At 44.8% G+C, this 16,561-nt stretch overlaps 1 protein-coding gene across 3 annotated transcripts in view; it reads right to left on the minus strand.

The window, feature by feature from the left end:
* The window catches only part of LOC309485778 (transforming growth factor beta-1-induced transcript 1 protein-like), a 173,793-nt gene that overhangs the window by 52,188 nt on the left and 105,044 nt on the right, over positions 1 to 16,561 (minus strand). For all 3 annotated transcript variants that reach the window (XM_082152817.1, XM_082152815.1, XM_082152816.1), the window contains one exon: positions 12,382 to 12,463. In XM_082152817.1, the coding sequence (XP_082008943.1) occupies positions 12,382 to 12,463 (82 nt within the window). The remainder of the gene's footprint in view (positions 1 to 12,381; positions 12,464 to 16,561) is intronic.

The raw sequence follows: 16,561 nt of genomic DNA on the forward strand, positions 1-16,561 counted from the left end.
CACATATGCAGTCCTTTCAGTTTCGGTTTTCAATCCGATCAAGTGTTTACATGTTCTCTCGATCGGATTAGAAAAGGAATAAACCACCCCTTTCAATCGGATCGAATTTTCATCCGGATCAAGCTCAATCGGATCGATTAAGGAGTTTACATGGAGGCTTTTCAGTCCGATTCAACCATCAATCCGATTACTAATAGATTATTTGGTTGCATGTAAACGAAGCCAGTGTCCCCTGACACCTTTGTCGTGGCCATGGAGGCCATTTCTGAACCCTCTTTGTCCCCCGATGGTGCCGTTACCGCCCTAGAGGCCGACTTTGAGTCCCCTGTGCTCTCTGTCAGCACTGTTATGGCCACAGACACTGAATTTGAACTTCCTGTCTGCTCTGACACGACCACAGAGGTTCTCCCTGAACTGTTTGCCTGCCTGGACACAACCACGGAGTTTGCCCTTGAACTTCCTCGCCTTGTTATGGCCATAAGGGCCATCCCTAACCTATCTATGCTCTCCTTTTCTCCTAGTTCTCCAGCTCCACTGTGGTGGTCCTCTACGCCTTGGTGACGTTCAGCCCCACCAGCTACGTCGTGGTGGTAACTAGCACCATCTTCACCGTGGTGGTCAACTCTGCGGTTCTTCAGGCTCCTCTGCTCTGATGTGGTGGTCATCTGCTCCGCCATGGGGATATTTTGCCCCGTCTATTCTGCTGTGGTGCTCTTAAGGGAGGCTCTGTTACATATTCCATGTGTGTGTTTGTGGACTTTTATGTTACGTCCTGTCTTGAGTGCCATGTTTTAGTTGTTTGTACTTTTCCCCCCTTGATTCGTCTACCCAGGTGTGTCTCATTACCTCGTTATCTTGTTAAGCTTGTTTCCCCATGTGTATAGCCCTTGTGTTTAGTTACCCGTGTGCTTTGTTACCGGTGCTTCTCCACTTAGATCATCGCCTCTGCCTGCTCACTCCCAACATGACAGTAGCTATATCTGATATTCTCCTCTTTTTGATCTCTGATATTTATAACCCACTTAAAAAGCTTCAATGGCCCTCTCCAAATTGGCACCCTAAGCTTTCGCAGTCCACAGCTCCGTGACTGGTAGCAGTGTGCTGCTGCGGACTTGGCAGAAGTGTGCATCAAGGACGCACAGCAGCCTCAAACTTAAAATGATTAATGGAACACTGTACGGTCTCATGGACGTAATGAATATGCACATATGATGGCTATTGTAAGTCCACAAGACCACAAGTTCACATGATGTTGGGATTTGGGAAAGGGCCAATGTTGGCTACTTTTTGTTGGTAGCTTGTAGTGCAGCTAACTACTTTTTTTTTCTTTTCTTTTTTTATGGTTGCTGGACTGAAATTTAACTTCTTCATATTATGAATATCTTGTAGCCTGATAATTCAAATACCATCTCAAGACCATACATATGAAAGGAATAAATGACGACAGGCCGTTGAATTATTAGAAAAATAATGCACACCCGAGGTGGTAATGCGGTCACGACGCGAAGTGGAGTGGCCGTTACACCTCGGGTGTGCATTATTTTTCTAATAATTCAACGGCCTGAAGTCAATTATTCCGCTTATACTACAGTTACCACACCTCAAAACATTTTTCAGATTATGTATTTCAAGACGTTTGCAAAGTTTTTGTCATTAAAATGCTCTTGTATGTAGGACTAATTTCTTACGCATCTAATCCCATGCCTCCGTTGCTAATTCCAAAACGTCATTTTAGAGTTAGTAACGGAGGTTTGAGCCGCTGATAGCAGACTAATGCTGGGGACACACGACTAGTTGACACATTCTCTGACTGTTTTCATCGACTGCAGCAGATTTTAAACACCAACTTTGAACACAGACTGAACGCGCTGAACACGCGTTTGGACATGATCAGTCATAAGTATCAAATTACGATTCATTATGCAGTTATTAATGCATTTATTAGAGAGAGATGTTGCAATAATGAGACAGAAAAGCATGTGCGTCAATATTATTATTTATTTATTAATTCAATTCGTTTTAATTAATTCGTTCATTCTTTTTTTCATTATTGACAGATGACAGTAGACTATAGCCAAATAAATGAAACACAAAGCCCTTTTAACAAGTAGGCCTATCAATAATTATTTATTTGTTATATTATCTGCAATAAAAATCCGTGCTGCAGGACTATCCATTTATTTAGCCTATATTCAGTTTAATTTTCTATTGATTATAGATAGGACTATATACTTTATTTATTAAAATTAAACTGCATGTTTCTATTGATTGTGAAGCTAGACATTGAAAATTGCAGATCAAGCGCATGGGGCTAAATGCTTTTTCTTGTTATGAATTGTATCCTATTTTCCGTTATTACAGTTGACTACGCGAAGTGATATGGAACTGTAATGCGGTCAAGACCTGCCTGGAACTACTTTAGCCGTGCGTTTCCCTGAAAATAATGCATACCTTAGAACGTTCGTCAACCAATCAGATTCAAGCATTCAACGGCCCTGTAGTATAATTAATTATAATGCATACTGGATACATTGATAAAAGAGAAATAATCTAATAAAAAAAAAACCAATACTGAAATGATTGATAATCGACCATAATTGTTTTTGGTTTTTTGGACAATAATTTTTCTAAATCTATTAATTAATTGGGTAACACTTTATTTTAAAGTGACATAGTTAGATGTTACTACATGTACTTACTCCGGTAATATTAGTAGATTGTGCATAATTACAAGTAACTATTCATAAACCAAACCCTGACCCTATCTGTAACTCTATAGTAGGTACCAGAGGTGGACGAAGTACACAACTTCCTTACTTGAGTGAAAGTACAGATACTACTGGTCAAATATTACTCCGTTACAAGTAAAAGTTGTAAAGACCTATTTTTACTTAAGTAAAAGTACAGAAGTACTCGTTTTACTTAACCCTCTGAGGTCTGAGCTGTTTTCTGGGCCCTGGAGGTGGTCTGACATGCTCTGACATTTGTGTTTTTTTCTGTTACTAGTGACATTTTCATGGCTAAAGTCTAATTACACTGTATTTAGCACAAACTCTGCTACAATAATATATCAGCAGCATGTATGTAAAAGTTTGTAGTTCTCTTACGAGAGGTCTCTCGTACTGCGTAAGATATCTTACGCTAGGGGAAAATCCTTTTCCGCGAGATATTGAAGCCAAAAATTATCCTTAATTTTGTAATAATGCAAAACGCGTTGCAGCAGCAATGCAGACATAGGCGAGACAGCTCGCGCGCCTATTGGCTGCTCTGCGGCAACTGCAGCAGCCTATCGAGCGAGGCCTGGCGTGACGTCAGACCCAATCAGGGCACTTCGCGCCCGCTGCGTCACGTCCCGCCGAAATGGGCGTGGTCTAGGCCTATAAATATCGCTCGCAGGCAGCTATTATCTGATTTTTCATCCTTCAAGCGAAGCACACGCATCGCTGGAGCTGGATTAGAAGCCGCGCCGTCGAGAGAGAGCACCTTCAGCGGGACGAGTCACTGAAGTCGCTGGCCGCGCCGCCTTCCTGCCTTCCTGCTGCGCTTTCCGGCGCTTATATCCTTCTCTTTTAATTACACTGTATTTCTGTGTGTGTGTGTCGCCGCCGCGACACACATTTCTAAAAGAGCTAGCGTCTTTTTAAAGATGCCTTCCTGCGGCTCGTGCAGAGCCACACTCAGCGACGGGGACCGCCACGTGATCTGCGTTTCCTGCCTGGGTGAGGAACATGCAGCTCTCGCGCTCGCTGACGGCGGATGCCCTCACTGCGAGCTGATGGCAATGGCGACTCTGAGGACTCGCCTAGCCGTCTTCACCGAGACTGCTCCCCCGCCCGCCGCGGCGTCGCGCCGTAAAAAGCGCCGTGCCCAGCGGGCCCCGGAACCCTCCCTCAGCTGCCAAAGCTCGCCGGTTCGCCCGCTTGCTTCCCCGGCTTCTTCTGTTTCGCTTCCTGACGGACAGCGGCCGCCGTCTGCCGCCGCTTCCGTTGATATCGCGGATGAGGAAGCCCTGCTGGGAGAGGATGATTCCTGCTCTATCCTGGCGTCAGGCAGTGAGGATTGGGCGGGCTCTGAGGACCCCGCACCCCCTGCCCGCACATCGTCAGGCAAGAGAGCTTCCATTGAGACGGAACTCATGCGAGTACTCGCACAGGCCGCGGCGAGCCTCGGCCTCGAGTGGTCTTCGCCTGAGCAGCCCGCTCACAACCGGCTGGATGGATTTTTCCTGCCTGGGGAGCGCGCTTCGCCTGTGTCCAGACCGGCGCCCTTTCTTCCTGAGTTACACGAAGAAGTCGCCAAGTCCTGGAGCGCCCCCTATTCTGCTAGAGTGCGTCATGCTGTTTCTTTGGCATTCTCCGCCGTTGACGATGCCAAGAACAAAGGATACCTCTCGCTGCCGCCGGTTGAAGAGGCGATAGCGGCCCACTTATGCCCGCCCTCCGCTGGACGGCGCGCTAAGCCGGCTCTACCCTCTAAAGCTTGCCGCACGACGTCAAGCTTGCTCCACCGCGCTTTCTCCGCCGCCGGGCAAGCTGCGTCAGCGTTGCACACCATGGCAACGCTCCAGATCTTCCAGGCCGATCTCCTCCGTAAGCTGGATGAGGAAGGACCTGACGCGATCTGCGTGCCGGACTTAAGGAGTGCCACGGACCTCGCTCTTCGTGCTACTAAGTCCGCAGCACAAGCCATTGGACGGACTATGGCTTCTCTCACCGTGTCTGAGAGACATCTCTGGCTGACGCTCTCGGAAATGGCCGAGTCCGAACGCACCGCGTTCCTCGACGCCCCGCTTTCCGCCACAGGCCTCTTTGGATCCTCCGTCAAGGATTTCGCGGAGAGATTCGCAGAGGTACAGAAAGCGTCTCAGGCTATGAAGCACTTCCTCCCGAAGCGCTCCAGCTCTGCAGCAGGCCGTGCGAAACCGTCTGCTCAGAGCTCACAGCCACAGCCACCGTCCACTGCCTCCACTTCACAGCGCCGCCAGGCCAGAAGCGCGAGACCGCGCTCCCGCTCATCCGGTCGCCGCCCCGCAGGACGCGGCTCGCGACCTAGGATCACGGTGAAGCCCGAGGCCCCGAAGTCGTCCTAGCACAGCTAGGAAAACGACGGTGTTCCAGTCCCGCTGCGGCCGGACTCACACCAAAGCTATTCGCTCGTCCAGTTCCAGAAAATGTGACTGTTCCAGTGTTTTCTGCAGCCAACAAGTCGGTTCTGTCACCCGCTTGCCTGCACACAAATGCCGTTTTCACGGCTACCCAGATAAATCCCCAAAAGAGTGTATTTTCTGGTGTCCCGGCCACGGCCGATGGTGTTTCATGTGTAGTAAGAATGCCCACTGCCCAGTGCCCATCCCTACACATAAGCACAGCCTGTCACACAGGGCTCGCGCACATAAAACCGACTCAGATCGGTTGCGCTTCAAACATGGTGAACGTGCCCACTACCCAGTGCCCACTAACACCACGTTATGCATGTCTCACGGTTTCTGTAAAAACGAAACCAACGTGCACTCGCCTCACGCAAGCGAACGATGCTTTCGGTGTGATAAATGTGCCCGCTGTCCCGCGCCCACATCCACACATAGACATGACAGTTCCCACGGGAACCGCCCAGCCCTCCCCCTCGCGGTTAACCACCGCAGAGGAGTCGAGCGCGGGCAATCTGCCCGCTGTCATCAGCGCGCCCCATGCCTCAAATGTCACAAGCGACACGCTTGTGTTACAGCACACCGAAGCTTCTCCATCGCTGAGCGAGCGGAGCGCGCTTCGTATTCGACCCCTAGCTATCCATGCAGACGCATGGGCAAAGCTACCCGGGGTTTCGAAGTGGGTGCTGAACATTATAGAAAGAGGCTATTCGCTGCAGTTTCGCAGACGCCCTCGCAGCTATGTGGCGCGCGTCGAGACCACGGTAAAAACAGAAGTAGCACATCTACTTCGAGCCGAAGTGACGAAACTATTGAGCAAAGGGGCCATAGAACCTCTCTCTCAAGATCAGAGCGAGGGAGGGCTATACAGCAGATACTTCCTGGTACCGAAAAAAGACGGGGGTCTCAGACCCATACTAGATCTAAGGCAACTGAACAAAGTGCTTGTGAAGCGACAGTTCAGGATGCTCACGACCAGGCAAATCCTTGTGCAGATTCGCCAAGGAGATTGGTTTGTGTCAATAGATCTGAAAGACGCGTATTTTCAAATACAGATAGCGTCACGTCACAGGCGATATTTGAGATTCGCCTTCGAGGGCCAGGCATATCAGTACACAGTCCTGCCGTTCGGTTTGTCCCTAGCACCCCGTACATTTACGAAGTGCATGGATGCGGCGCTCGCACCCCTCAGAATGAGAGGCATGCGAGTGCTGAACTATTTGGACGATTGGCTGATTCTAGCGCAATCTCGCGCAGTGCTCATAGAACACACGACCATTTTACTCGATCACCTCGAGGATTTGGGTCTGAGTGTCAATTGGGCAAAGAGCTCCCTGTCACCCAGTCAGAAAATATCTTTCCTGGGCACAGAACTGGACTCACTATCCATGATAGCGCGACTATCACAACAGCGCGCGGTAGACATTCGACGCACAGCGAACTCTTTTCGCTGCGGCGCGTCTGTCCCGCTCAAGAAATTTCAGAAGATGCTAGGTCTCATGGCCTCAGCATCGTCAGTGCTCCAGCTGGGTCTGCTCCGCATGCGCCCGCTGCAGTTTTGGCTGAAAGCGCGAGTCCCACGCGAAGCGTGGGCACCCGGTTTGCTTCGCCTCAGGGTCAATCAGAAATGCGTTACAGCTCTGAAACCCTGGAAAGCGAACGACTGGTACCAATCAGGTGTAAGCCTGGGGACTTCCTCGAGGGTGAAAGTGGTGTCCACGGACGCGTCCACCTCGGGATGGGGAGCGCTGCTCAAGGGCAGACCGTTCTTCGGCCAGTGGTCAGAACGGGAGAAGCTCCTGCACATAAACTGCCTCGAAATGCTGGCAGTAGACAACGCGCTGACACGTTTTTGTCCCCAAATAAAAGGTCACCACGTCTTGGTCCGTTCGGACAACATGTCTGTGGTGTCCTACATAAATCGCCAGGGCGGCATTAGATCCGAGAAACTGTACAGGCTGGCAGAACGCCTCCTGGTATGGGCTCAGTGCAACCTGCGCTCGCTCAGAGCAGCGCACGTGCCAGGGATCTTGAATTTATGACCGGACAGACTGTCCAGGAACAATGTTCCGGCAGGCGAATGGTCTCTACACCCACAGACAGTCCAACTGCTGTGGAAGAAATTCGGCAGAGCGGAAGTGGACCTGTTTGCGTCTCAAGAAAACGCTCACTGTCAAGAATTTTTCTCCAAGAGCAGGAGCGCGCTGGCCCATGTGTGGCCCCGCCGCCCGCTCTATGCTTTTCCCCCCGTCTCTCTCCTGCCTCAGGTGATAGAACGGATCAGGGAAGAAGGATGCTCAGTACTGCTGGTAGCACCGTTCTGGAAAAACCAACCTTGGTTCCCAGCCGTGATGCAGTTAGCAAGTACTGCCCCGTGGCCAGTACCAGTGAGGAGAGATCTCCTCTCACAGGCCCGCGGCTCGATCTGGCATCCTCACCCGGAACTATGGTCCCTTCATGTCTGGGCCATCAACGGGTACATGTTGGACTCCCTAAAGGAGTATTAAACACGATCACGCAGGCTAGAGCTCCGTCTACAAGACGACTCTATTCTTCGAAATGGTCAGTGTTTTCGGGCTGGTGCACAGCCCGTGGTGTGTCACCCACAAACTGTGATGTGACGGAGGTGCTTTCCTTCCTACAAGAGCTGTTGGATGGGGGCAGGGCCCCCTCCACGCTCAAAGTTTATGTGGCGGCTATAGCAGCGTTCTCAGAAACAACGCTTGGTCAGTCAATAGGAAGGAACGATTTAGTCACCCGCTTCCTTAGAGGGGCTAAGAGACTGAATCCTCCCAGACCTCCCTCAGTCCCCGTATGGGACCTTTCTACGGTTCTGGAAGCCATGAAAGGTGCGCCATTTGAGCCTTTACAGTCAATCGATTTGAAACACCTGTCTTTCAAAACGGTGTTTTTGCTGGCTCTCGCTTCAGTGAAGCGCATAGGGGATCTGCACGCGCTCTCTGTGAGCGCGGCGTGCATGGAGTTTGGGCCCAATGACTCAAAAGTTATACTCAAACCTAAGCACGGTTATGTTCCAAAATCCCTCAACACACCGTTTAGGGCGCAGATTATCTCTCTGTCAGCCCTACCGGTCCCTGATGAGGAAAGAGACGCGAGCCTCCTTTGCCCAGTCAGGGCATTACGAGCTTATGTGTCTCGCTCGTCTGTTTTCAGACAGACGGAACAGCTCTTTGTTTCGTTTAGCGGACGTTCTAAGGGACTAGCCGCGTCGAAACAGAGCCTATCCAGATGGATAGTTGATGCTATAGCGCTGGCATACGCCTCCAAGGGCATGCAGTGCCCTTTGGGTGTCAGAGCGCACTCCACAAGAGGCATGGCCTCTTCGTGGGCCTGGTCAAGTGGGATTGCCTTGCAAGATATTTGTATGGCGGCAGGCTGGGCCTCCCCGTCTACATTTATAAGGTTTTATAACCTAGAGGTTCCCGCCCTGCAGGCCAGGCTGCTGTCGGTCTAAACTACCAGTATTATCTGACCTGATGCGTTCAGCTCAGAATGCTGCGTTTGCTGAGCACAGCTCAATGTTCGACAGTATAAATCTGGGCAAACTGTGTAAGACCCACATTTTTCCCCATCAGTTCAGGCCGTACCCCGCCCTGTCTGTATGATGAAATTCGCGTCCCATCGACGCTACTTTATGTGGAAAAGTGAGGCTGCACCCCTCCTTCTTCCCGGACTCCCTGTGAGTTCACTGAGTGATTGTGCACTATATGTACCCCGGGCTTTCGCCCTTGGGTCTTTGGTGTCAGATCTCAGCATGCACGGCGTTTTACATTGGGTCCCCTAGCGTAAGATATCTTACGCAGTACGAGAGACCTCTCGTAAGAGAACGTACTCGGTTACTAACGTAACCTCGGTTCTCTCTAGAAGAGGGAACGAGTACTGCGTATCTTGCCGTGCATGCACACGCTCTGGTTGCTTCGATGATGAAAAACCAGATAATAGCTGCCTGCGAGTGATATTTATAGGCCTAGACCACGCCCATTTCGGCGGGACGTGACGCAGCGGGCGCGAAGTGCCCTGATTGGGTCTGACGTCACGCCAGGCCTCGCTCGATAGGCTGCTGCAGTTGCTGCAGAGCAGCCAATAGGCGCGCGAGCTGTCTCGCCTATGTCTGCATTGCTGCTGCAACGCGTTTTGCATTATTACAAAATTAAGGATAATTTTTGGCTTCAATATCTCGCGGAAAAGGATTTTCCCCTAGCGTAAGATATCTTACGCAGTACTCGTTCCCTCTTCTAGAGAGAACCGAGGTTACGTTAGTAACCGAGTACGTTTTGAGATAATGACATTTATGCGTGGTTTGTGAAAATACAAAAAAAAATTCTCACTGAAATAAGGCCATGAAACCCATACTGATTATTTCTTCACAAGACTTTTGAAAATTGTATGACATAGCCTAGAATATTTGCTCCAAAACTATGTGAAAATCACCCTGACTGCTCATTCAGATAAGACAATATATTGATTTAAAATTTCTAAGACGTGTTTTGTGTGACAAAGCCATATGCGAAGGGGCGTGATCATCTCATGAATATGTAAGCTTTTACACCTGAGAAAGACAAAGAAACTCCCCTAACTGCCCTATTAGGAGCGATCAGGCCCTGTCATTCAGAGCAACCTTGCACAAAGAATGAGGAGATTTAAAAAAGAATGGCTTTTAGATTGTTTGGATTTATTTACAACACAACACAATCCAAAAATACAAATGACAAAAGAGCACATTGAAAACAATGATCCAAAGACAGAGACCTTTGTGCCATTCCTAAAAACATACCTTTCATTTCCAAGGTGTTTGATTTTCACTTTACCATGTTCATGTACAGAGACTCATGTGAATGTTGAAGTCAGCAGGACTCAGTTGCATCTGGTCCCTGAAAGAAAGAAAAAAAGAAAAAAACTGTGAACATACTGATATCAAGAGAAACTATAGGGCTGCACGATTTTGGGAATAGATTTTAGATTTTTCTGGTTAAAATTTCTTTTTAAAATTCACAGAATACACACACACACACACGTTTCCAACAATATATAATGAACATGAATATAGGCCTTGTAGGCATAGGCTACGCAGTGCTGCATAAAATAATAATAACAATAAATTAAATCTTCCAAAAGATTTCAAGAACAACTACGCTAGAGAAAAATATATTGATTATCATATGTTACTTCAAATGTTTCCATTCGTTATGATGATATGAAATGAGATAATAGTAAAAACATAAAGCCTAATGTTTGGTGCATTTTTCCTTTCAAACGCAATCGCGCTCCAAAATATGATACATTCAAACCCACAGCGCGCTCCAAAATATGATACTCAAACCCACAGCGCGCTCCAAAATATGATAGCCTACATTCAAACGCGATCGCGCTCCAAAATATTAAACATTATGGTTATACATATCTATGTTTGAGCAGATATCCACAAACAGTATTTAACAGTAAACACGGGTCTAAATAGTATAATATTCACCATATATCTAGCAACAGTTCAACTGCAATGTGAAGTTTATGCAACAATACCATAAACTAATAAGTAAGAATTTCTTACCTTACATCTTTCTTGTCTTCAAATCGCGTTCTTCTTCTTCTGATGTAAATCCAATGTAAGCTCAGACGTGTCTTCCAAACTCGACGAAAAGCAGAGACTTGTGAAGTGTTTTGGTGTTTTGTGTTTGAGGTAACGAGGGCGTTCGCGTTCCATGTGGAGATTTGCATGTGAATCTCTTTTGCGCGAGTGGGCGTGTCGAATTAAAAAATAATTAGCAAGCGTTTGAGATACTGGACATCCTGTTGGTTTTATACAAATTACTTAAACAGAGAATATTTGTTTTCAGTTTGAATCTGATCATTTAAAAGTACACACTTAAATGTGTATAAAGGTGTATGGCTCATAAATGTGTGAGAAGGATTCGCTGAGTTATGTTTCAGTTTATAGACGTGCTCAAGAAAAAAAAGTTCACCGCGACGGAGAGGCAGAACGCACACCCTGTTTATTTTCTTTATTTTACAAAAGCACAATGTTTTGATTTGATTGTAAGTGGACACATACAAAAGTAGAAATATCACAGATTCTTTTTTTATATTTCTTTTTTCTGTATAACCATAAATGACGGAGTAATTTAAGTTTATGTTGCTGCTATGTGAAAAAAATCCAGCAAAACGCGTCGGCGCGTTTCTCGACCTCAGAGGGTTAAGTATCAAAAGTAAAAAGTAAATGTCAATGCATTGTTTTATTATTGTTGCATTGTTGTATGTAATACTTAAAGTACTGTATGCCTCTGAATCTATGCCTGCATACCTACCCTCATATCAATATCACATTTATTTCTAGAACACAGTTCCAGTAGTGGGATTGAATTTGAGATTGAATAAGTGCACTCAATAACGTCCACAATGGTTTCGGACACCCAAATGGCTGTTCCCTCAAATATTGCCCTATTTAAAGTTTTTTGGCTTTTTAGTATGAATATGTAAGTGACAAAATTCACATTTAGAAAACCAAACCCAACGTTGAAAATGAAAATCAGGTTAATGTCAGAATCCAATGTCAGATTGACGTTGATCTCCAACATTGGACAGACGTTGTATTGTGGTTGAAAATGAAAATCGGGTTGACGTCAGAAACCAACATCAGTCGGGTTCTGACGTCAACCCTACTTTTATTTTCAATCAATATCCAACGTCAATCTGATGTCGGGTTCTGATGTCAATCAGATGCAGGGTTCTGACGTAAACCCGACTTTCATTTCCAACCAAAATGCAACCCCTGCAACCAAAATCATCCACTGACTGATGTTACTTTCTACTCAAGGACCTTGACAGAATTGTAGTGGAGTAAAAAGTACGATATTTGTCTTTCAAATGTAGTGAAGTTAAAATGAAAAAGTTTCCAGAAAAAATAATACTCAAGTAAAGTACAGATACTCAAAAAGTGTACTTAAGTACAGTACTCAAGTAAATGTACTTTGTTACTGTCCACCTCTGGTAGGTACATGTAGTAATTACATTGTAGTGATTAAAATTATTAGTACGTCATAAGTAATATAATTAACTACATCAACTTAAAATAAAGTGTATCCATTAATTGATCTGCACATACTATTATCTATTCATCCGCATGATTAATTATTAGATTTATTAATATCTCAATGTATTTCTTAATTTTTTTTAAACTCAAATATGGTCTGAAATCAGCTACCTTCATCACCCCTTACCTTCATCTCCAAATGGACAGCTGCATTTCACACAGCTAAAGCATTCTGGATGCCAGTTTTTGTCCAGCGCAGTCACCATTTTCTGAAAGGTAGAACAATAGGGACAAGTTAAGAATAGAGTCAGATAATACATTAAGCTATGTGAGTTGATACTGATTTACAAATAAGGATGAACAACTTCATACTACACATTTAGGGGGAGTAAAAAACGATGTACTGTATGAGAAAACACTCAACAAATCTGTAATCTTTTCTCTGTGTTCTAATGCTGTATTCCCTTCTTTCTTTTATGGACCACAAAAGGATAATAATAAAAAAAAAAAGTCCTACTCACGCTAATCCATATAATGGCAGTGAATAGTGACCGGCATCAAGCTTTTTAAAAAAGACACAAAAGTATCACAGAATGATCCCATGCAACACGTGTAGTATATTCCAAGTGTTCTGGGGTATACAATATAAAATTTTATGTATAATTTATAAAAAAATTCTAGCGTTGGTCTTTGCACTGTTATGCAACATGTGCGTTTGTGTGACTCTATAAGCGCCACAGTTCACTCTGTCTCACCCAGGAAAAGCACACAAGTTGTGAGAAATCAAAAATACAATGCCTAGAAATCCCCCCAAAAGTATACTTTCTTCAGTGAGTTAAATATCTCCGGACCGGAACTCTTTTTGTCTGATGACAGTCAGAATGAGTTGACAGATATGAACGTGATAACTTCTTATTTCGACGAGCACAATGGATAAATTCACCTCAGAGAAGAAGGTTTATGGATTGTATTTCGTGTCACCAAAAATAGCAGTGCCGTAATGGGAACAGTGGGGAAAACAAATCTTAGGTCACATTAAGATTAGCTGATCCTCTGTCATTTTCATATAATCGCATGAAAAATATTGATATACATTGTCAGAGCTGGATCCTGCGAGGCCCCTGGACATAAGTCTTGGGAGATCCCCCAACACCTTCCTTCCCTATAGTTGCAGACCTTTGTCCTTTAGTGAAGGATAAAAAAAAAGTTAATTATGGCAGTTCTCTCATGACAACTCTCAGAGAGATTGGCATGGTAATGGTAATAGATATGGCAATGTTAATGCATTTGGTCTTGGCGGAACAGATCTGCTATGCCGCTGCTGCTGCTGCAGAGCAAGTACAGAGACTTTCTACTACCAATACATTCACAGACATTGCTGTGAGCATGTAAGACATGCTGCTGCTGCACATGTCACATACATGAAATAACCCCTGCAGCAGATCTATACAGGTGGAGCTGGGGAAGGTGAATGATTTCTGAAAGCGTGCTGTAGACTGCTAACCGCAACACAACCGGTATTTGTTTAAATGTTAAGCCGCAACTCATTGACCACTGATGCAACAGCAACCAATCAGCTGCTCAATATAGATTATGATGTGAACGCTATCAAATGAGTAAGGACCTATCAGCCTGTGCCATCAAGAGTTTCATGCCAGAACTAGGTAATTCTGTCATGACAACTCTTGGAGAGATTGGGTTGGTAATGGTAATAGATATGGAAATATTAATGTTTTAGGTCTTGGTGAAATAGTTTTGCTACGCAGCTGCTATTGCAGAGTAAGAACCGAGACTTGCTAATGCCAATACATTCATGCTGTGAGCATGTACGACATGCTGCTGCTGCACATGTAACGTTCATGAAATGACCGCCCAACAAAGCAGGAGACAAGACATTAGAAAAATGCAGAGCTCTCCCCCACGCAAACATCTTTTCCAGATAGTTAAAGGCTGTACAGCCAATGCCACAGTTTCCCAGCTGCTCTATATTTGAGTTTGGAGCACAGTTGTGCAACAGCTGAAAGAGACTTTATTGCTATACATTTTTAAAGCACTTTTAAAGCACTTAAAACAAGATTATTTTTCTTACCCAATGGACAGATCATTTTGCTTGTTTTAAGCAAAAACTCACTTAATTTTCTAATTTTCTATCTAATTTTACTTATCTAGTAAAAGATCTTGATTTAAGAATTTCTTGAATTTAGAACATCTTGATTTAAGAATTTTTAGATATTTGGACTGGACAACTACCGCTGTTATGGGGGGCAGCGGTTTCCAGCGAGGTGTTAAAAGCTCAGTTGACTCCTGCTGTTTTACAGGACACAAGACATTTTACTTTCCCCCATCAACAAGACACTGCTTTTGATCATTTCAATCATGGGAAACTGTTTGGTAAACTACATGAGTGTGGTGTCCCCTCTTACCTAATCAGGATACTGCAGTTCTGGTACTCTCACCAAACTATGCAAGTTAGGTGGGGGATGAGTTTGTCGACACCCTTCTATGTCTCCAATGGAGTGCGGCAGGGCGGAATTCTGTCTCCGCTGCTATTCAATCTGTACATGGATAATTTATCTAGGGAGCTAAAGGGCTGTAGAACTGGCTGCTTGGTGGGGGATAGTGTCATTAATCATATGCTTTATGCTGATGATTTGGTGGTACTGTCTCCCTCCAGTGCTGGCCTGCAGCAACTTCTTAGAATATGCTCTCAATATGGACTAATGTTTGATATAAAATTTAACTCAATGAAGAGTGTGATACTGATCGCCAGAACCAAGGAGGATATGAAGTGTGTCTATCCTTCTTTCTCATTGGCAGGTGAACCACTAGAGGTTGTAAAGAAAGTTAAATATCTGGGACATGTGATAAGAGATGACCTCTGTGATGATGATGATGTGCAGCGTCAGTGTGGAAAACTGTATGGGCAGGCAAACATGCTGGCACGCAAATTCCACATGTGCACTCCTGATGTTAAAATCTCACTCTTCAAAACCTATTGCACTCCACTGTATACTGCCCACCTGTGGTGTAATTTTAGTGAGTCGAAAATGAAAAAAACTTCAAGTGGCTTATAATGATGCACTGAGAATTGTGCTTAAAATTCCTAGGTGGAGTAGTGCCAGTGAAATGTTTGTGTCTAACAATGTGCCCACTTTTAACGCTGTTTTAAGAAATTGTATGTATAGATTCATGTGCAGACTGACAGGGTCTAAGAATATGATCATTGTGTCCATAGCTGATGTTTCTAAGAGTGACACAAGGCATACATCTGTCTTTTGGAAACATTGGACCTGAAGCCTGTATATGTTTTAATGATGCCTCATCTGCATCATTCTTAAATGTTTTGTATTGTTTTATATTTATATATATATTTGTACTGTGTTGTCTCTATGGACCTCTGTGTCTTGAATAAAGTTGATTGATTGATTGACTGCATCACTCGACGCTGCGTCACCCGATGCTATGTCAAAATTAATACCCCTTTCAGAGAAGTTGGCAGCGTGGAAGCGACTGGGGAAAATCTCAGAGTATCCACTGTATTGTATCCACTGCATCTGACTGACTGCACTGTGTTCTTCCTTTTGATTCTAAACTAAACTGAAATGGCACTGAGAATTGGGTAAGAGAGAAATATAAACCACTTAATTGGGGAAATTGAAAGATGCAAAATAAGATACACCGGTGTTTTGCCAGATGAGAAGTTTTTTCTATGTATCATCTTTTTACTACTTGAATTCATTTTACTCTAATTCATTCCTTTTATAACTGTTTTAATTTCCCTTGCTTTTATTTTGTGCTTATTTTCTATGCAAAGCACTTTGAATTGCCATAGTGTGAAATTTTAATTCCTTTCTATGTAAAGAATTTTGAATAGCTGTTTTTAATTTTCCTTGCTTTTATTTTGTGATTATTTTTATTCATTTTTATGTAAAGCACTTTGAATTGCCATAGTGTATGAAATGTGCTATCTAAATAAACTTGCCTTGCCTTGCCTACTGCCAAACGTGTCTCCTTGGGTCTTGAGGACAATAGAAAAGGCTACAGAATACAGCTTGTGCGCCACCCTGCTGTTGTTTCCACCATTGTGAAACCTAGATCAGGCGCGCTTGTTGGTTCAAGAACTGCAAACTCTGCTGGACAAAGGGGCCATAGAACATGTTCCCCTCTCAGACAGACAGTCAGGTTATTACAGCCGTTATTTTCTGGTTCCCAAAAAAGATGGGGAGTTGTGTCCAATTCTAGACCTTCGCGGTCTGAATCGTTCTCTCAAGAGGTTAAAATTCAAAATGTTGACAATCAAAATTACTGTGTTTCAAATTCAGCACAGAGACTGGTTTGGCACGATCGACCTCAAGGACCTCAAGTTC

This window comes from Leuciscus leuciscus (genome assembly GCF_965113295.1).
Source record: "Leuciscus leuciscus genome assembly, chromosome: 21".
Lineage (NCBI taxonomy): Eukaryota > Metazoa > Chordata > Actinopteri > Cypriniformes > Leuciscidae > Leuciscus > Leuciscus leuciscus.